Source organism: Apus apus, chromosome 1, assembly GCF_020740795.1.
Source record: "Apus apus isolate bApuApu2 chromosome 1, bApuApu2.pri.cur, whole genome shotgun sequence".
NCBI lineage: Eukaryota > Metazoa > Chordata > Aves > Apodiformes > Apodidae > Apus > Apus apus.
The window spans coordinates 143,156,994-143,179,333 of NC_067282.1; the positions used below are offsets into that span (position 1 = coordinate 143,156,994).

At 42.3% G+C, this 22,340-nt stretch overlaps 1 protein-coding gene across 2 annotated transcripts in view; it reads right to left on the minus strand.

Annotated features, from left to right (window-relative positions):
* The window catches only part of DENND5B (DENN domain containing 5B), a 118,412-nt gene that overhangs the window by 12,959 nt on the left and 83,113 nt on the right, over window positions 1-22,340 (minus strand). For both annotated transcript variants that reach the window (XM_051615142.1, XM_051615132.1), the window contains 7 exons: window positions 13,582-13,675; window positions 10,121-10,252; window positions 9,154-9,306; window positions 8,564-8,642; window positions 7,325-7,406; window positions 2,257-2,385; window positions 638-759 (listed from right to left, as the gene is read on the minus strand). In XM_051615142.1, coding sequence (XP_051471102.1) covers window positions 638-759; window positions 2,257-2,385; window positions 7,325-7,406; window positions 8,564-8,642; window positions 9,154-9,306; window positions 10,121-10,252; window positions 13,582-13,675 — 791 coding nt within the window. The remainder of the gene's footprint in view (window positions 1-637; window positions 760-2,256; window positions 2,386-7,324; window positions 7,407-8,563; window positions 8,643-9,153; window positions 9,307-10,120; window positions 10,253-13,581; window positions 13,676-22,340) is intronic.

Genomic DNA, 22,340 nt, shown 5'->3' on the forward strand with positions numbered 1-22,340 from the left:
CACTTCACTCTGAACCAGGAGGAAGTGAAGACTGAGGGCTGCCAAGATGAATCCAAATAATTAGGTCATCTCATAGGTCCTGTCTTCTCTGCATTGCCCAGTGCAGAGGGAGATTAATTTTCAGATTTCAATCCAATCTCTGCTCTCCTTCTTACAGGAAAGGGAATAATCTTGGCATTTAAGGAGAGGCAAAAAGAGATTTAAAATATAGAGCAAAGTGCTTTGTATTTCATCTTCCAAGACTTCTACCTCCTTCTCAGTCTGCAGAGAGCAGTCTGTCAGGATGCACACTTACTGAAGGCCAGAAAGAAGCATTAAGAAGTAGAGGATTTATCTGGGAGGGAAGATGAAAGAGACTATACAACTCAGCAAGGAAAATCAAGTGCAACAGCAGCACTTGCTGCTGATTACTGTCCTTTGTGCAATGCTCTTCTCCAGAGCACTCCCACACAATCCTCGGCTCTCCAGCTGGTTTCCCAGAGCAACACCCAGCACCCATGAGCCTGAGAGCAACAGCTACGGTTTCCAGATAAGGGCTCAGCTACTCAAGACACCAGCAACAGCAAAATCACCACTTACAGATCATGACAGCAACTAATTTTTGTTCAGGGGGAAAAAAATTGATTCTCCAACTCACTGATTGTGGTGAAGACGCTTGTGAAGCAGAAGTAATCCACAGCATTCAGGGAGAGCAGGTGATACAGAAACTGTTCCCGTTCTTCTTCACAGCGCAGGAAAGCGTAACGCTTGTAAAGTTTCCTGGTAGAAACAAACACATTGCTTTCTTGTTGAAAAAGCCCCACGTATCTTAGGAGATGTTGTAATCTCAAAACACCAACTGAAGAGCTGATCTTCATGGGAGGTATGAAAAGTGAGATTCCTCAGCTAACACAAGCTGCTAGAAACCCATAGGGGGCAAATACCCCCTGTGCTACACAAGTTTTACAGACCACTCTTTGACTCCATGCTACCATAGCAAGGCTACAGGTTCATCTCATTAAAGAATCAGTTTTGGGTTTGCTGCAAAGAGAGATAGAAACTAACACTGCTCACAACAGCAGATCTGAACCAACATATAGCAACCTCATTTCTTCCCACAACAGAATAAGCCTTGTCTAATAACTTAATCCTCCTTAGAAAACTAACCAGAAGGCATCAAAGCATGGAAGGCACTGAGCAGCAGCAGGGGTCCTCCCACCACTCTTTAATTTTGACAAACCCAGTGTATATTCAAAACTGGTAGAGGGGAGATTAGGTTAGACATTAGGAAGAAAATCTTTAGTGTGAGGGTAGTGAGACACTGGAACAGGTTGCCCAAGGAAGTTGTGGAAGCTCCATCCCTGGAAGTGTTCAAGACCAGGTTGGATGGGGCCCTGAGCAACCCCATAGCAGAGGGGCTGGAACTTGTGATCTTTAAGGTCCCTTCCAGCTTAAACCATTCTATGATTCTATTATCACTAATTGCCCAAAGTGGTAAAAAGGCACACCAGGAGTTAACCTGAACCCACTCTGAGAAAGCACTGAGCTTTCAACACTGCAGTCTGAAAGACCACAGACTGCCAAAAAGTTGTCAAGGTAGGTAGATATAAATGGACCTTCAGGAGAAGCCAGGTCTGCCACCATGCCTTCAGCTGATCACCCAAGAGCTGAGTGTGTCCTGCTATTCCTCTTTCTTCCCGTTAGCAGATGTGTTCGGTAGCTTCTGGCATAATTGCGCATGTAACACGACAGAGCCAGTTCTGCTAAGAGCTGCACACAATAACTGGGATGTTTTCATAAAGTTTGGGTTTTTTTTCCTAAGTGCATTGCTTTGAGAAAATAAAGTCAGGGAACATCAACGCAGGCAGATCCTAAAGCGCCTGTTTTTCCAGGAGGCAAAGCTGGGGGAGCTGCTAAGTGGCTGGGGGGCTGGCCTCTAACTCCACCTGTTGCAGCCAGGATGGTTTTGGCTTGAGTCAACATAACACAGCACTGCTGCTTCATCTGCACAAAATACAGTGATTGCAGGCCTGTGAAGTGGCTTGGATCAAAGCACTGATCTGACCCAAACCTAATACCTCCTTCCTGAAAGTTGCAATTTGTTGTTCCAGGCAGATGGAACAGACTGCTGTGCTGCTGGGCAGGCAGTACCTCATCCCCCAGCTCCCCTCTGCTCTTCAGTCACTTCTAGCTGGAAACCACAGAGGCCTGCACAGCTCCTTGACACACCAGTGAGGAAGACATCAAAGTGAAATTTGAGAGAAAGCATCAGCTTACTTGGCAAGTGCCTGGTTGGAAAGCAGCTGCTTCAGGTGCTGAGACAAAAGCTTCTTCTCCAGAGAAAGCCTTATCCAGGCTCGGGCTCGCCCCACATCAGTCTTTATCTCACTCATGTTCTGAACGTGCCTGAAACAAATGGGGGAAAAAATAATTATAGACAAATAATTAAAATCCCACATATGTCAAATGGCAACATCTAGTGTGATGCAGCAGCTGAATCAGAAAATGTCTCCTGACATAATTTCTAGAGAAAGAGACCCCGAGCATGGCCCTGCAGAGCCCTGCCCTGGGGCACTGAGACCCCCGGCATCCCCAGCATGGCCTGGGGACACGGGACAGCCCTTCCCTGGTATGGCAGGTTGCAAACCAGACACACTACAGCCTGTACCAGCTGCTCTGTGTCCTGGCACTTGCTTGGCCAAGGTGAGCGGGGGTAGATCTGCTCATCCCTGCATTGCCTGAGGTCAATGTCCTCATGGACACTGCTAACACTTTAAAAGGGCAGCCACCTTATGACACCCAGTGGTATCAGTCTCTCCCTCAAGCTGCTGACATGAGTGGTTATGTCTGTGAGGGCAGATGACAAATACAAATGTTAAGATTTTCTCAAAACCACCATCTACTGCAAAGACTCTAACAAACCCTTTGACGGCAGCTGCAATGGGAAATCTGCGAGAAAAGAGGATTGCTGGGAAAAACCAGTCACAGGCAGTCACAAGCAGAATCACATTTTCAGGGATGTGAGGCCCTGGAGTAAGTGGTCATCTGAACAGCCCTCCACCACATGCTTGGTCTGCAGGAAAGCAGAACTGTTCTACAGGGGTTTTCTTCTATGGTTTTGCTTTTCTTTTTTTAAAACTTCCTGTATTTCAGTTTTGAGAATGCCAGAAACCCTAGAACTTTAGAGCGCAGAAAGCTTTAGCAGAGGAAGAGCATTGCAAAGCTGCTTCCAAAAATCCCTCTCTTGATGAAATAAACAGCAATAAAAATGAGTAACAGTTTCCAGCAAGGGAAAGAAAAGGCTGCAATTTCTTATTTTTTATGCAGTTTACATGTTACGTGCACAGGCAATTCAGCCCTCTAAACCTCTGTGGCAGGTTCCAAGGACCATCAGCTGAGTCTGAACTCATGTTTGTTGTGATGTACTTTCCAACTCCCGCATCTTCCTCAAAGGCCCTGCGTGCATTGCTGAGCATTAGGGAATGTGGCAATATTTACTCCAAGGAAAACCCAACAAAGTCATGCTGTGACTGATGCTTTTATGTTGACTAGTATAGTCTCACTGTCTCATGCTTTCCCCCATCTGTTACAGCCAAGTGGGTGCTTTGTGTTATATTTAGACCCTGCATTATTTCAGAAAAATTCTCCTTTATAGAGCTTCTAACATAACAGGACTAGTGACTTAAGAGCAAATTTGCAAAGTATGACCTAGTGCTGCCTAGAAATACGTTTTCTTTGCACAAATGAAGTAGATACCAGACATAGCTCAGCAGCACCATTCTTCACCAGGCTGATCTACCCACATACTCAAAATACAGGTCTGCCTTTGCAATCCAAGCTTAGGGGTCTGTATCACATGGCTCTGTGTTGTACAGACATATGAAGCACCATCAGGAAGAGAAAAAATAAAAATCAATGGGAGCAATGGTAGCTTGCCAGTGGCAAAACCTAGGTCACTTAAAACTCCCTTAAAAAAAAAAAAAAAAAAAAGAGGAAAGAAAAAAAAATATTAAAAGAAACTTCCCTCCCGTTTCCTAATGTGACACACAGATTGTTCTCTGATGGACCAGGTGAGAAGTACTAACCATCATTGAGCTGTAAATCAAACCCAGGAGGGCACATTAGACTCACATACAAGCTCTTGCTCTTTATAAGCATGCTCAGCAGCCTCCCTCTGCCAGCAGTGATGCCCACCAGCTGAATCAGTGCTCCTGGCACTGGAAACCCTTCCTGGCCCAGAGTGTGGCAGTTTTAGACCTTCCAAGTCCAGACAGCTGGGCACATGATCCAGAGTCCTTGGGAAACAGGAGGTGCACTACACTCAACTACATCGTGTTAAGACTCTCTCCTCAGACATTTCAAGTCTTTTGAGATAGGAAGATAAAGCACAGACTATAATCTCCCTCCCTCTCCTTCCCTCCCCCCAGTGCTCGACTTGAATAACACCTAATACGAAACACCAAGTAGAATATGTTATCTTACTGTGAGAAGATTCAAGTACAGATGGACTCAACCTTATTCCATGCACACTCTTTACCTCTTCATTACCTGCTTCTGGTTCAGACTAGATGGGCAGTAATTATACATTTGGGAAAAATAAGCATCTGCAGCCACGCAGCTGCTCACCAGAAACATTAAAAAGATTCAGTAATCATTCTTAGCATCAGCAAAAGCAGAGTGTAACAGAACAGAGCATTGAGGAACTCAAATTTATTTCACTTTCAGCTGTGAGAGTCAGAACAGCTCTATTTTTATCAGTGACCTAAGCATAAGCCCTGTATGCTCATCACCACACAACAAACTCTTCTCGTCAGGGCACTGAACAGCGATTTCAGTGCAGGTCCCTGGGCTGGGACTTGCTTTTAATCCCATTAGTAATAAAGAAAAATCTATTTTCCCTGTCAGATGTACGTGAGATATCCCCTCTGCAAATAGCTTTTCTGACAGAAGAGGTTACAGCTGCTCAGTATTGCCATGTCCCTGAGGATGGTGTGCCTGCTCCTGATGCCAGTGTGGTCAGAAACGAGCTGTGCTAGCTCATCCCACATAGGTAGCAGGTCTTTGCTAAACCAGATTCTTCAGACTGCAGCAAGTTAAGGATCACTGCTGTGTGCCCAGCACCTGGGGAGAGGAGGCCTGATGGGGCATGAAAGCAAGTGCTGGCAACAAGGAAGGGCTTGCCCAAAGGGGAAAGACCTGACACCCGAACCCAACTGGACCAAAGGTTTCAGGGAGCTGCCTTGGTGCTAACTGGTTTGGCTGGATGTGCAGTGATGTGCCTGAAGTGGGAGGTCATGCTGGAGGCAGGCTGCAGCAGGAGTCTGCTGCGGAGCTGGGAGAGGGGTGGGAGAGATGCTGCAGATCCTCATTTGGGGGAAAAACTGAAGGGCATATCCCAAACACACTTGTGCAGAGACTCTCCAAACCAAAATAAACATCTTGAGCATCTTCCTTACCACATCTAAGGTGCCTGGCTTTGCGAGGGAGGCAGAGGACACACCACATTACCTGCAGCACAGGCTCATCGCTCATTCCGAGCATGACTGTGATTCAGCCCTGCTTTTTAAGTTGTTTACATAACCTTGCATGAGCCATCAAAAACAAGCTGTACTTAAGGCAATGCTTAATCCTCTAGCCATTAGTTCAGTTAGCACTGCAACCCTGGCAAATTAACAATTGCCTGTCCTTCTAACTTCAGCATAAATCTGTGTGTGCAAACAAATACTAGGCAGCATTCCTTCCAAGCAGGAGAAAGCATGCCATGAGATTAGGGATGACAAATTCAACTCTCCAGGATTTTCTATAACCAGACTTGTGTGGACAATCATGAATATCCAATATATTACAAAAGGTAGCCTTCTGCTTCTGTACTTTTCCTCTCTAAAGCAGTGGAATTACTCTTGTGATTCAAGCAAGAGATCTATGCTCAGATCTGTGCTGGGCTTTCAGTACTCAAGTGGAAGTATGTGGAAGATGAAACACACATGCAGTAGCAAACACACATGGCCTCCTCTGTCAGCAATCCCCATCCAGATCCTCCTTTATCCTTTTCCCCAGACTGACCCTCTACCTGCCCATCAGCCTCACAGGACTGAATTAAGTAAATAGCTGCCTCGTCCCAGAAGAGGGATTCTAAAATTATAGACATGTATTCAAAATGACCTCTTGGCATTACCCAGTTTATAGTCTCCCTCCCTCACATGTTGTTTTACCCTTATGTGGCATGTGACATTCCTCAAAATCAGAGCACAAGACTCAAACTACATTAAGCCAAGCACAAAGGTTGCACACTGCAGGTGGGAAGTACAGTCATTTTCTTTCAGAAACATCTGACTAATCTGGGGGATGTCACATCCAAAAAAAAAAATAAAAAATCTGTAACAATGCACATGGTAAAAATCAGATCACTGTAATCATGTTTTTGTGAACTGACTACAAATAATCTCATTTTTGCCATAAGATTTTTTGCCATATTTTTATGTGGAAGAAGACAGGGTATCACAAGAAGAATACTCATGGTTTTGCCTCACACATTAAATTGCTAGCAATTGATAGCAGCTCTCTACAGAAGAGCATTATTGCATTGTTCCTCCCCTCTTTCATGGCACTTTTACCCCACTGCAATGCTTAGCCATGGCAAGTGTAGTGTCAAAACAGTGCCTTGACCTGTAGCTTGGTCAAGGAGATGTCCTGAAGAAAAAACTGCCTGATGCTGTCACATCACTCTCCACCTCTTCTTGATTGCTTTTTAATCCTTTCAGTTGCCAACCAACACTTCCTAAAAGCTCTCCAGAGATAGCTGTGATTTCCTACAGAGCACCTGCCCTTACTTCTGATTTTAAACTTACCCAAATACTAGGCTTGATTGCATTTCTAAATTTGTACGTTTATTACTATTTGTCATAAAAACCTAACTGAAAAGAAAGAGCATTGCTGAGGCATTGCAAGCAGGTTTTTATAACCCTTTTCTCTGCCTATTAACTGTACTTGCTTGGTCAGTGATTTAAAGCAAACAGAGAGAAAGAAGGTCAAAGTACCAAGGAATTCCATATATCTGCTGTTATTGATAGATGTTCTAGCATTGTTATTGGTAGAAGAACCCCCTGAGGAAAACAAAAACCCCCATAAAAATTCTGATTTTTAATTGTCATTTAGCTAAAATAAATCAAATAAACATGCAAAAAAAGTTTTTGTAAAATAGAAAGGCAACATTTTGCAAATTTAGATGTGGGCTAAGGAGAAGGTTTAATTCTCTGTAGCCTTTGTGAACAGCCAGCCAGTGAGTTATCTTTTACCTTATGCTACACAATTAAAACCACAATTAATGCTTTAGGAAATTGTGTACCTCATATCTTGTATCAGGGAAACCCTCAGAGTAGGCAGACTAATTCCTGTATCAGACTTTCGTCTTTCTGTTCCAACAGCAACTGCAACAGAGGAAATATATGAAGTTATTACAAAATTACAGCAAAGGTCTGCAATGCATTTGTTTTACATACAGCTGAAAAAAATCTTAAGTGGCTTACAACTACAATGTTTCTGTGCTTTATCATTAACTCTGTCCTGGAAATGTAGGAGTGGACAAAATGAAAAATGCTTAAAATATTACTTCTTCCTTAATGCAGCACTGAACTGGGAGATTGAACAATTTCCTTTTTTGTATGTGAAATCTGCTAACATAAAATTGTACGGTGATGAGATTTATTAGTAAAATGTTTTTATTAAAAACAACTAAGGAGGATGGGATAAAACTAAGCTACAGTAGCACGTTCGATGGTAAGAATGCCATGCATTTCTGTGCTCCCTTACTCTGATCAAACTGCTTTGTGGTGTCACATTTTGTTCTCAGGAATTTGTGCCTGCCAGCCAGATTGCTTAGTGTATTACTCATTGGAGCTTATTAAAAAGTCTTTTCATGAGCAAGACTAGCTTGTCCATAGATGTGTCTTTGAGGATCGATCATACAAGTTCCCATCTGCAGGATCTGGAGGATTAGAGTCTTTGGAAGATGTCCCGCTAAAGTTCAGAGACTTTTACAACAATACCTAGCAAGCAGCAGCCTGTGGGCAGGGAGATCTAAAGGTCATCAGAAACCCAACCTCTCTCACAACACAGAAGTAATGTAGTGATTACACAACTTCTGAACTGTACTGTCTGCCAGCATAAAGATTTATTGAACATGGAGTTATTCACATTGTGATTTAAGAGACAGATTATGCTCACTGAAAGAAAAACGTCACCTGTCTTAGACACAGCTCCACACCTTCTGCTCCTTGAGAAATCACCTCTTGTGGAAACACTCAGGGTGGTTAAAAGGGAGTGAAGGTAGTGAACTGAAATTGAGTGATTTTTCCAGACAGCGGTAAGAAGTATGTTAATTTGCCTCCAATGGTGCTAATCTATTCTGTCCAGACATGAAGGCATCTTCATGGTCATTATGAAAGGTCTCAAAATGTAAACATGTTATAAGCAAGCAAATACACTGAAAACTTTGCATGGGTTTTGTGTGGCTGCACTGTTCCTCCCAGGCCCAAGTTTATTCATTGTGGTGGACCCTTCATTGAGTCAACTGCCAAGTACTCACCTGGGGATTCTGCATTATGCTCTTGCTTCTCTTCTCTCTCCTGGTACTGAAGTAAATGGGACCACAAAGCAGATTTCCCCTGAAAATTGAATATGTATTACATAGCTTTGAATAAATCAGACAAAAGAAAAGACGCCAGTGAACACTGCAAAATAGTAGGATGACATTTTGATGGACCAAACAGTCAGCAGTAAGAATCAGTCTGAATCAGTCCTCCTCTCTTGGGCCGTGAGATCTCAGGAAGAGGAGAGGACCATCTCTCTGATCTAGCAGTTACACCACCCACTTTGTTTCTTTGTCCTCTCCCTGGCTTTCCCTTCTGAAGGTTGAAAAGGAAAAAAACACCTATTTGACAACATCATTGCAATTCCCAGAGGTACCTCTCAAATAAAAACAAAATAAAACCAAAACAACAAACACCCAGAACTCCTCAAGCCCTCACAAAATACCAACCAGGGGCTCTGAGCCCAAAGATGACTCCTAGTTTAAGCTGGAATGGCACCAGCAAGTAGCAGCTTAAAAGGTAGAGATGGCATTAAGTGTTTGCTAGACTACTGCACACACGAAGTCCTGAGTTTCCAGTTACCAACCTGCTTGACCTGCAGACCATGGCTCCAGATTCTTTCTAGCAGATCACAGAGGCTAGCAATCAATGTATTTTCCTCCAAACCTGTTATGTTGGCTTCTCCATGACCCAGCTCAACTGCTTCATGGCCCATCTTCTCTACCAACATGCGTTTAGTCTATTAAAAAAAAAAAATTAAAAATCCCCAAAGGTTTCTAAGAATGTTATCCAATCAGGGACAGAATTTATAGATGAGTTTACTTAAGCATGCTTAATCTAGAGGCCTGACCACAGAAAGTTCAAATCTCTTTACAAAAGAGAAAAAGAATAACTAAAAAAAGAAAGTTTGCATAATTACTCCATACTGTTCTATTTCTATAGTTTTTTCTATTGTGGTATTTCTACAGGGTTGTTCTGTTACCAACTGGTATCAAAAGCAGAGTACAGAGATAGATATATTTCCAGTCTTAGTAACTGTTTTTCTTCTTGTTACAGCTATTCAAGTTTAAAACCCCAGTAATACAGTATACGACCAACAGGTTGGCTGCAACCAACACCTGGTGCCTATAAAAGCTTCTTCAGCATTCAAAGCTGCTGTACTTTATTTGCTCTGCATAAACAAGACACACAACAGTTGCATGTGCTGAATGCTCCCTTTTCTGACCAAGGGTCTTGTGCCTGTTATGTTTAGGTTTCATTTACATATGAACAATTAAAAGAAATCCTCCCTAAGATGTCTGATCATGCTGATTCTCCTTCCTGTATTTTTTACTCATTTCACCAACTTTGACTGCATAAAGAGAAGACTGATAACATGTTCCTTTTTCCCTATAAAAAAATAACACCCCAAAGGGACATCCACCCTGCAATAGCTTGGTACTCCAACTCACAACATTCCAGCTGTGAAGGGCTTTCAGGACACCATCCACAGATACAATTTAGGCTCAGTGTAAGCAAAGGGAGAGCAGGCAGCAGGAAGGGGATGGACCTACCTTCATGCGACATTCCTTCAGTAACCCTTCCACAAATTTCCAGTTGGTTTGAGCAATCACAGCTGGAGAGAGGTCCGAGAGTTTGGGCTGCCTTAAATTTTTTCCTAAACTCCTTGCCTCTTGCATGTATTTCTAAGAATAAACAGAATCATTTTAGATATTACAAGTCAGAGTGATTTTCCTCATCCTACTCCTAGGTAAGCAAATGCTGGTGAAAGGAATGAGCTAGTGTTAATCTAGGAACAACATCATGATTTGTTTGATGCTTAGCTGTCAGGCTGGAAAGGTGGAGTGCTCCCTTTTGACAACAGAAAAAACAAGATGTTTTCCTGTGTGGAACCAAAACAATGTTAACTGGTGAACTGTGCTGTTAAACATTAGCACAGAGTTAGCCAGAGCGAGTGCATAAAAGTGCAATAAATTAATTCAGCAATAAAATAAAAATATCAAGTTTCCTTCCATTGTTACTTGGTTTACACTTTAAAAAAAATCTAAAAAATTAAAAGCCATTTGTCTAATTTGTTGACAATCTGTATGTAAATGGAAAAAAATAACTTGAAAGAAATCACAAGAAAAAGAAATACATCTAATGAAAGAGAAAGATTCTATCTGTTAATTTTATCTGGAAGGTTTATGTGGGAAAAAAAAAAAGAACCCAGACTTGATTTTATTTTCAGTTAACTTCTCAATTACAAGTGAAGCTTGTTTTAAATGAATCCAACATTTAGGATCATTTGTATTTTTACTGTGTGGTAGTAATTGAGAAGTAAGGATAAAAATTGGTTTGCTCTTTAAAAAAAAAGGATACAAGCTGTAATAAACCACTTTTAATCCTTCTTGCTTCACTGCCTTTTTGTTTAGGGCTTTTTTATTGTTTGGTTTTGGTTTTTTTTTGTTAAGCAAAAAACCCCAAACCAATCACTGTGTCCTCTACCCCCAACACCAGAGAGAGGGCTACGTGCAGAGCAAAACTAAGAAGGTGGCCACATTTAGGTGTGCAAATCTGAAGCCTATAAAAAAAGTTGCCCAGGAATTATTCAGAAAGTTTTTTTTGTTAAAAAGAGTAAAATAATAGAATGTTGCCAAATAAAAAAGTCTTGAAGAATAGTGCTCATAGCTCGGCCTGGGAATGCCCCATTTCCATAGTGTGTTTTTATCCAGTTGACCCTGCCTCTTTGGGGGACAGTATGTGAGAACAACTGCTGTTCCCCTGAGGGGAGCAGATCACACCCCTCCAGTGACTTGGCACTGCTGCTGGCTGGGTTTTCTGTGGGACAGAGAGGACACTACGGCTGCTGCATTGTCAGAGCTTTCTGTCTGAGGAGAAAAGCATGTATTTCACAAAAGCAAAATCTAAACACATTGAAGTTAATGGAAATTGCTCAGTTTTTTTGTTTTGTTTTTAGGGTTTTTTTTGTAATGGGGCAGTACAGTTTTTTTGACGCATTTGGATTTCTTTTCCAGTACAAAATTAGGATATGAACCACTTAACATCAGTTCCACAGGTCAGACAAGAACATTGGGTTCTGTCATGGAAAGCTGTGTTCAACAAAAGTGCTCAGCTGGGTAATTACATTTTCACTGATACCAAAAGGACTTAAAAATAGTTGAAAAAAACTATACGTGGTAATAAAAAAAAAAAAAATCACAGATGAGGAAAGTGTGTTTTCAGCAAGCAGTCTCACAAGTGACTTCTATCTAACTTGGTGCAAAAATTAGCAACAAAGCAGTGAAAAAGTAGTATAAGGAATACATAATTAAGAAATCTAATATTTCTTTTAAACATAAAGGGATAAATAAAACGTGAAGCGCGGTTATAGTCTGAAGAGTACAGAACATGGAAAACCTTACTCTATTCATTGTGTGTCTTGTTATTCTACTAAAATAATAAAAAACCAACAACTCTTGTAAGTTCAAGAGAAGAAACAAGGGTGGGACGAAAGATCCAATGGATTGCCCTTTGTCTGTTCATCAGCATCCCCACACCACCATCCATTCCCACACTGGGATGCAACAATCCAGCAGTCAGAAAGCAATGCTTTTTGGATTGGATACTGTAAGCTGAATGATCAGGTGAGAAACATGGGAAAAAACAAACCAAAGAATTCTCATCTTTCAGCCTTGGAGCTGTCACATTTGCCAGGGAGCTGGAATGGAAGCCTAGAGCTGATTTCTTGCTACTTTTCTGATTATAACCACACTTACAAGCACTGCAGGATGTGCTCCTACTCTATGAGAAAAGGAGGGGGTCGAGAAGCAGCAACGAGCAGTTCCTCATGCTAATAACATCTCAAAAGCAGCTTTCAACAAGAAAAAACTAAAACATACCAGGCAGCATTCAGAGAAGGATTTTTTAGGAGGCCGTGCAGGAGGGGGTGGTCCCTGATCCCACTCCCAGAAGGCCATTGAGTTCTGACGAAGCAAAAGCTCCTCCGATGGCTAAGAGGAGGCAGATACCCCAATGGCAGAATAGCCAGAAAGAAAGAAGAGACAAAGCAAAAGAAGCATGCATATGATCCACAGCCAGAAAAAAACAGAATAAAGAAGAAAACAAAATATATGACAAAGTATTGAAAAGCTCTGCTGAGATAGGCACACAAGGCAATGTTTAAAATATACTTGCAAAGCCACGTTAGCAAAAATAGCAACATGTACAAGTGCTATTTTGCTGTGTTTCCATGAAACATTGTTTGAAGCTGTGGTTCAAGAGTCCACTCATCCATTTGGGTTTTTTCAGAGCACAAATGCCAACACCAGCCAACATCATTCAGCAGGATTTACCACAAAACAGCATGAATGTTTTATTTTTGCTAGTGACATACAAAAGAAGCACAAGGACATCAGTGGAAAAATAAGGCAGAAAGTATTTAATGAAGGATGAGAAACTGAAAACATGGGAAAGAAATGTGTGTGGGGGACTGACATTTACAAGATGCACAGGAGTTTCCAAGCTCTAGGCATAAAAAGGCCCCAAGGTCTTAACCTTTCAAATGGACTTACTCATGTCAGGAATATACACAAGAGAGAGAGGAAAAACAATTCCTTTACAAAAAGAAAAGTCCTGCCTCCTTCACTGCTACAGTGCTGACATTTATTCAAGGATGTGACTTTTGCAGAGACCTTCACCCTGCCCAGAGCTTGGCAGCTGCACCCAGGCAGACACCAGGGCTCTGCTCCCTGCAAGCAGTTACACAACCAGGGTCTAAATCAGCAAATAAGCCATTTTCCTGACATCAAAGGGGCTGTCTCATTCCAAAAGAATACAAGCATTTTATTTCTGTTCTGTGCTTTGAAGCTGTACAAGGTACACAGGCATCTGTGTCAAGCAGCACCTAAATGAAGCGGCTGCAGAGACCCATGGAAACCTTACGGTAGCAACAAAACTGCCCCAAGTAACACCACACCGTTTGTCTCACCTCCTGGATGACAAGGTCATGTCACCCACGGCTGATGCCACCTACCTCCCTCAAATCGTTGTCCAGCCCGATGTGCTCCGAGTGCTGCCGCAGACGGTCTTTCCTCCGCTGCGCTGTGGTGCTGCGACTGGCCCAGCGGCTGGCAAGTCAGGGAGAAAGAGGAGACACACGTGAGCAGAAAAAATACCAGGAGGGAAAGCCTGGGTTGGGAGCCAGAGGACATCTGACAGGTCTCCGGTGGGAAAAGCAAGGGTGCAAACTTGGAGATTGCTGGTGCCTGACCTCCCAGTGGGAAAACGCCTGGGGCGTGACAGGCCAGTGAGCACTTGAGGGATGAAAGTCCTAATGGAAATGTGCCCACTGCCTGCCAGGGTCTCCAGTGAGAGCTCCTGTGTTACCCAAATGCAGATCATTGATGCCACCACCAGGAAAACCATTGTACTAAGCTACCCAACACTGCTCCTGTCTGCTGCATTTGCTGAAGTTTGGAAAAAGTGGTGTCTGTAGGCACAAACAAAATACAATTAGGATACAATTAGGTATTTTTAGTAACAACTTCTAAAATTTTCCTCTTTTGTGAGGGGTGGTACTTTTTCTTGATCCACTTTCTGTGGTACTTCCAGGAATTATTTCAGAGAACCTTCTCATTGCAATAGTAATTACTGTGATAATGGGTGCACCTACGTTTAAAGGTTATAAATGATATTGACTTCCTGGGATTAATCATGTTGCTTTCTCTTCTCTTCTCTTCTCTTCTCTTCTCTTCTCTTCTCTTCATGGGGTTTCTAAACACCACAAAAAGTCTGTACTTTTTGCTATGTGTTCATGTATGTCTAGTTGAATTTTTTCCTCATCTGAAGCTGTTTCCTGAAAGCAGCCACTTGGTAACAACATTTGAAACTGAGCAACCTTAAAGCCCTCAAGTGTCTGACCTCCTTTATGCCAGATACTATAACAAAACAAGGTAACTGTCCTGAGGAATTTCTAGCCTGACTGTAGGGTTTCTAAAAATACCACAGTGCTCTTTCAAATACTTGAAAACAAAAATGTTCAACTGGTGCAGCAAATAAATAAGTTAATACATTATTTATAAAAAAGCTGACATAATACTGTATAAAGCAACCTATGAAGCATTAAAAATAAGTATCTTAGTGCACATGAGGGCTACATCTTCAGAATGATATTAACTATTGTGGTTGTGTTTATTAAAGTTAAAAGTATCTTTCAAATACAGTATATAAAAAAAGGCTTTTAAGTGCATAGCCTTTCAGTTGCGTCAGGAAGCCATCTCTTTCTGAAAGAAAAAAAAAGGATCAAGAAAATAACACCCCACAATCCCCAACCTCAGTGCTTGAGTCAAAGGCACCCTCCAAAACCTGTCTCCATCCTGGCCCTTCTACTCCAGAGAGAAATGTCCATGCTGGGCACCATGCCAGAACAACTGCTGTGAAATGGCTGTTTCTACATGAGCTGTGATCGACAGGCAGAGCCCCTGGGGATTTGGGTCCTCTGCCTTTGATAGATCTCTGCATAGGGAAACCTGGAGTGCCCAGATCAAAGGCAGAAGTGTGTGCTTGGTGAGCCCCTCCACTACAAGTGGTTTTGGCAGGGATATCAGTCTCCAGATCCCAAACCCATCTTCTTCTGTGTGCAGCCCAAACAGCAGAAATATACAAATAGGATCTGGGATCTAAACTGTTATGGAAAGGAGTTTCAGCTGTAGGCAGATACATGTCTGGAGGCATAAAGCCATGCACAGAGCTGGACTTGGGTCCTGACATGCCCAGCAACTGTCAGGGGTGCACACGGCAGGGAACTGGGCCCAAGAGAAGTGCTGGGATGTGACCCCTGATAAGCAAACCCTCCTGCTTCCAAAGAGAAAGACTTTGCATACATGTGCCTAACTATCCCCACTGAGGCAACCAAAGACCAAATTTTGACTATCTGCACAGAAAAAAAAGGAAAAAATTTACAAGAACTATAACTTTTATCATCAAATTGAAGTCCCTTCCTACCTCCCAAATAACGTCAAGAAAACAAGTACAAAGGAAGAAATAAACACCTGGGTCTGCATGCAATTATGGTTCAGCACCTCGCCATCCAATATCACAGGAAATTTATTTCTAAAGCAATGTAGCCTCAAGTGTCTAGTAATGCAACAAAACAGCCTAACAGGTGTCTGCACAGCAGAGACTGATGCCTTCTCAGAGGAACACGTTACTGACATAAGTGTCTTTGCACCTCCTCAGAAGGCTTAAAAATATACAGCCCATGAGTTTAATGAGTCACCGCTTCTTTTTTATTTTTAAGAAGCAACATCCGAGGCCCCAGATGACTAAGAAGGGGGAAAAAAACCCCTATGTTTTAATAATCTCAACAAGCAGAAATGCAGCAGAAAAAGCACTCCCTCGAGGATAGCAGATGTAAAAGTGATTTTAGCTACCTGGCTCTGGAGACCTTCCCTAATACTGTAATACTGCTTACATTGCACACAAGAGAATGCCGATAATACATTGGAAAATTAAGTTACAGATCAGCTTTTATCCACATAATATTTTTCTCCACCTGCATTTCTGAAGTTACTGGAAGGTTTAAAAATTGCTACAAGTGTCCTTTGAGGGAACATGTCTCATCAAAGGTGAAAGCAGAATGAAAGCCACAGAATAATTACAAGTAATACATCATCATTAAAGCATTTTCAGTTAATTCCAGCCTTGTACTCCATCTGGGAGAAGGCACAGATCATTCTCCAGATAATTAATAAAGAAATATTTAAACATTTCCAGCATGCAAACATAGAGATCAGTGGCCATGTATGAAAAAAGACTGCTGCTTATCAGCTAGACTGATTACTCATGCAGGGAGTCGTGTGCTCCCTCTTTCCTGGCCTCTAAGCTAGGGAAGAGGGAGCTGCTGGGGCACTGGGTGAGGTCTCTGCCTGCGGATGCTGCTCTGAATCTCTCCGGGAGATTTTGTAAAGATCTAACAAGCAGATAAGCAGGATTAAGCAGCTAAATCTTTTAAAGCCTCTTCTTTACTGGGCCACATAGAATTTTCCCCAAATAATACTCCAGTATTGCAATAACCCCACTCCTCCCACCCCCTATCAGCAGAGATCACATTTAAAAATACTGTTCCTCTCCCTTTGGTCTCTCAAAGTGATTCTAAGAGTGAGTAAAAGTCCTTCCAAGTGGCCAAATCATGCCCCTTGTGTTGCCAAAATCCCTTGCAGGTGCCTCTCATGGTCCTGTCATCAGCTGCTGCCTTATTCACACCTCAGCCCTAGTGCTGCCAAAGCAGCAAGGAAAGCTGTGCTCATGTGAGCAAATGCCTGCTTGTTTCCAGCTCTTACTCATGGGCCTTTTAGCTAAATCACTACTGCCCATGTCCCTGTGGAGCAGAGGACAGAGGAGATTAAGTCCTTCTGGCTGGTCCCTACCTTGGGGGGATGAGCTCCAAGCCCCTGAGAGCACCCACAGCACTGCTGACCAGCCTAGATGCTGCTCATGTACTACTCCCTGACCCAAAAAAGTCCTTTCTCCCCCTTTATTTGTTGCCTGTAGAGCCGTGAGCATGGACTACTGGCATGTTTAATTTATTCCTCACAGCAGAGGCACTGCTACAAGCACCAAGTCTCTGGGGATGAAGCAACTACAGCTCAGGCACTTGATACTGAGAGCCCAGGGATGAGCTGCCTATGCAGAGAAAGGATAAAAGTCTCATTTTGGTAGTCTGCCCATATCTAACTCCCACGTCCAAAGATGAATGCTCTTCACCTCCAGGGACTGCAAAAAAGCCCTGATATTTCAGAGGAGGGACCAGGAAAGACTGTGCTCTATTCAGTATAGAGAAATGAAATGAAAACACCTCCAACTAAGACCCTTTTAACATGAAGACAGTGAAGTCAGTATTGTTTAATATCAGATTAGGCCCAACAGGCATAGGAACAGGTTTGCAGAAGTTGGAGAAAATGTAAAGGTGACACTTGGAAAAGATGGTACTTAACCTGTGATGCTTCATTTCTGTAATAAAAACAGTAAGGTAGTTAGCATCAAAGCTGAGCTGTGAGACACCAACCAAGGAATACAGCAGCCTCACACCAGGGACTGACCATGTTGTACCGCAACCATACGTGCATCTCTCTCTCCTCACAGAATTGTCATGGTTAGAAAAAAACTTAAGATCACCACATCCAACCATCAATGCCCCCCCAGTTGCCAGCCCACCCCCCAAAAAAATAATAAAAAATTTTAAAAATGCCTGCTAGAGCATGTCCTGAAGTGCCTCATCTACAGGACTTTTAAACCTTCATTTCCTTCCCACCCCCTTTTAAAGCTACATGGAGAAGTGAAGAAATATCTACCTGAACCAGACATGGGTGAAACAAGCAAGGTATATACTGTAATACTTGCAACATGCTGCTAGAGAACTAAATTCGCAGACCGATTCAACCAATATTGCAAGTCACTACCATAATTTACAATCTATTTACAGTGATAACAGAGAGAAGGAAGGAGACAAATGCACTTGGCTATAGGACAGGACTTAAATCTCCTCATATAGACATAAATCTTCTAATGCAGACAGCTATTTAGGTCTGTCACGATGGCAATACACCTTCTACTTGCGTACTTCCATCAGAGGAGCTATCTGACTGTGTTTCTGTATTCACAAATTAGCACATAGATGTTCTGTGCCTCCAACTAACCTTCCTAAAGCATGCAGGCAGCCTGCTACATTAAATACACACAGACTGTTTGGATTCAAAATAGTTAGTGTGGGACTACACAGAGATTCCAAGTCAAACACATGTCAGAACGAATAAATTAAAAGGAAGGTCAAAACCAAGCTCCACTTGATCACATACGGGCTGACAGAGGTTCTGTGCTGTGCATCTGCTCTGCACACACTCTTCCATGGTAAGGAGGACGAAAGCTCAAATAGACACTAATGCACCTTTTCCACCTCTGCTGTAGGGCTGAAGAGGAAAGCTTTTAAACTGCTGATCAGGTGGACAGAAACAAGCAAAATGCTTTGCAGAGAGTGGTCTTACACTGACAGGCTGTCTTGTCAGAATACAGAAATACAAGTGATTTAAAAGGGTGGTACCCTCAACTGCCCTCCTCTGCAAGGAACAGCAGTAGCAATTTGCCAGCATCACCCCCTAAGCCCTGACACACCACTGTCCTAAGGGGTATTTAATTTGCAGACTCCTTTGAGACAGTGACACTGTTCAGGGGAGAGCAAACAGAATAGAGGATGTAAGGATTTGACACACATTCTTTCCCTGTGAACTTCAATTCTGCATAGCTATTTTAAAGTTATATATTAACTGAAGTAATTTAATTGTCATTTTACCCCCTTGCACCAGCTGGGCAGAGGATTGGCACTCAAAAACCTCATCCATCAGGTTCCAAGTCCCCATAGCCCATGATTCTATTTCAAAAAACATTTTTAAGCACAGATCATCAGTCACACTTTATTCTTGAAAAGTATTGTATTGAAACATGACTTGTTAATATTTTTATTATACCTGTCACTGGTTTGCTATGTTACATTACCTTATGTACAGTAACTGCTTGCTTCAGATTTTCATACCTAAAAGGTGAGCTTTTATTACTCACAAAGTTAAATAACATCAGTGTTGTGTGTGGATGGCTCATTGCTGACTCATTTAGATGCATTGCAGAGATCCTACTCTATACTACTTGGGGGAGAAAAAAAAACTTCAAAGACAGCCAGCCTTATAACAGTGCCCGCCTTGTAGGGAGATGGAAAAGCACATAAAATTTGAAGCACCTAGTAGAAGAGACAAACCACATTATATGTGTATATATATGACATTTTCTTGAAAAACATACACTGGTATTACTGTTAATGAATAAGTAAACAGTAGTCCCAATTAAAATTCAGGACAATGAGAGCACCAGGCAGATAAACCCTGGGCAGTTCAGAACTTGAAGGGGTTGGGGGGGGATGTGGGTGACAAAGAGGCCACAGGACAGTGCCCACATAAGTTGTGCTGCAAATTGGAGCACAGAAGTGAACTGAGTTAGTACATTCCTAATGCATGATTTTTAACAAATAAGTACTGACACAGTGGTGAGGTCAGCAAAACACAGCACAGGAACAAATGCCTGGAGAAAGCGAACAAGTTATTTTCAAATCTGCTTTGTGGGTTAGAACAACATATCACTTAGCTAAAGCCTAAAGGTAGAAGGTCGAATACAGCAGGATCTGTGCTTGGAAGACTTGGACTGTGCCCTCCTGTGAGGATCATTGCAGGTCAGGTAGGACACAGAGGACAGTCAAAAGCACGAAGCTCACAGGAAGCTAGGGCACAAGTGAGAGGCCTCGGGAGAGAGAAGTGACATGGGCAGGAAAGAGGAAACAGGCTGGTCAGGAGCGGAAGCCAGGAGGAAAGCAGGGAGCAGATAAAGAAGGTGGGGAAAACAGGGCTTAAAAAAGAGAAAGGCAAGAAAGGATAATTTAAGCCATTTTGTAGATGCAAACAAAGCAAAACCTTCCTTCGAAAATGAAAAGAATTTAAGAAAAAAATGTGTCAGTTCACTTGCTCTTAGCAGGCATTCACTGCAAATTGCCAGAGTGCAAATATATTCCCATGCTTAGTGAGCAATCGATGTTTTCCTCTGCAATATTTAATCTCATTTATTAAGCTTCTTAGTACAAATTAAATTACAAGGTAATCAATTAGATTGAAAACACAGCTTGTTTCATTGTTTTAATTTTGCACTGCAAGCATATTTACCCTAATTTAACAATTAGCTAATCAAAAACCATGAAATGTTTATGTAGCTCAGCTTTTCGTCATTCAAATTCCTTTCCTTCAGCACTGCAGATGGCATCAGCTAGCGGAGTCCCAGCTACAATTTTAAAAGCCTGGCAGAAAACACACATGGGGAAGGAAAAGGGAAACGTGCAGAAACCACAACATGTTGCTGGGGTTTGAAAAAGGAAAGGAGCACTCCGGAAAGTCCTGCTCATTTCCAGATAAACAAACTGCCTAAGGGACCGCAGCCTGCTTTCTCCTGGGACTCTTTCTAGCAGGACTTCTGCAGCAGTCACTGCTTTACATGGTCCCAGCAGTGTGGATGGGCCATTTCTGAACCCAGAGGTTCAGCAGTTGCCTGTAGATTCAGAAGGCTTTCCCATGACCTGGGGGCTGTATCACAGGGGAGGAGTGCAGAGGAAGTTCCTCGAGTGGGCCATTGCTTCTTCATGGGACAGAGGACAGAACTGGGTGGGTTTTTTTTTTTTACTTGGCTTTTTTTTTTTTTTTAAATTGCTGTTAGCTGAGATGAATCACTCTTTCCTTACAGAAAAAACAATGTTTCTTTTAATTTCTTGGAATACTTGGATACAATAGTTATAATATTTTGCTTAAGTTTAGATCTGCAGATTCTGCAGTTAATTTATTTTGATGTTCTGGCAGTTTTGGTCAAAAAGATCATGAGGGAACCTGTACACCTGGGAGCCTCTACTCCAGTTTATGGAGGTGGGGTCTTGGGGTGGTGGTTTTTTTTGGTGTTTAATTTTAATTTTTTGTTGTTTTTTGTTGTTGTTGTTGTTGTTGCTTGGTTTGTGTTTTGTTTTGTTTTTTTTTGGGGGGGGGGTTTGTTGTTTTTTTTCTTTTAATTTTTTGCTGTTTGTTTATTTTTAATTTGTTGGGTTTTTAAACTTTAGATTTATTTTTAGCAAAGTGCAGTTTGGAGTTGTTTTCAGTGAAGTTCTTGCTTAGCTGAAGTAGTCAACATTTTCTTACCAACACAAAGGTAAAGACAAGCCCTAATGACACCATGCATGCACATGCAGTTCACCCAGAATAGAAGCCAATGTGAAAGGAGGCTTTCCCAACCCACAAATGACCTAGCAGATGAGAGAAAGCACGAAGAAATGTGACACTGCCTGGGGGCAGAGGAGCACAGGTTGCCCAGTCTTTTAGAGGACACCCCAGAGGGGAAGTGGGAGGAGGCAGCAGAGTGACAGAAGTGGGGCAAGGCCTGCTGCCCAGCACGGCTGCAGGATGACAGATGAAACAGTATTAGACTTTGCTTCTGTGACCGACTTGGGCGTTTTAAGACTTACACATGGTAATATGATCAACACTTGTTTCCAGCTGCAGTTAGATGGAAGTGATCCAAAATGACTGTCTATCCTCCGTGCGTTCCCAAGCCCTGATCTCTGTGCCCTGCAAGCCAGAGCCAGGCACCTCCTCTTCCAAATACAATTTCAGCCTGTCTAGGCAACATGGTTTTCTGGGATCACACACAGGATCAAAGACTAAGCAAACTATAAGTGCTTGGTCTTGCACTATATTTCTGATTTAGATACATTTTTATATATATATGACAGCCCTGTAACCACCAGGAAGTGCTCCACCTGGCTACAGGATGGGGTTAGATAATATTAAGAGGTCTAGTTACATATTTATTTATCTGTCCAGAAAGGGAAGCAATAAAAAAATCTCTGTGCTGATGAGCCAGGATAAAATGCCCTTCTCTGGAGACATTCAAAACCCACCTAGATGCAGTCCTGCTCTAGGCCATCCTGCTTTAGCAGAGCACTTAGACTAGATGATCTCGAGTTCCTTTCCAAGTCTTGACAGTTCTGTGATTCTGTGACTTCAGAATTCAGACTTCAGACATGTTTTTCATTAAAACATGTGATTGATTTCTCCCCCCCCCCCCCGCAAACCTACTTGCTTACAACATCCAAGGCAGAATTTGCTGTGTAGAACTGTAGTCTGCAAAAACAATGTTGGTCTGCACAGCAATATCCTTTGT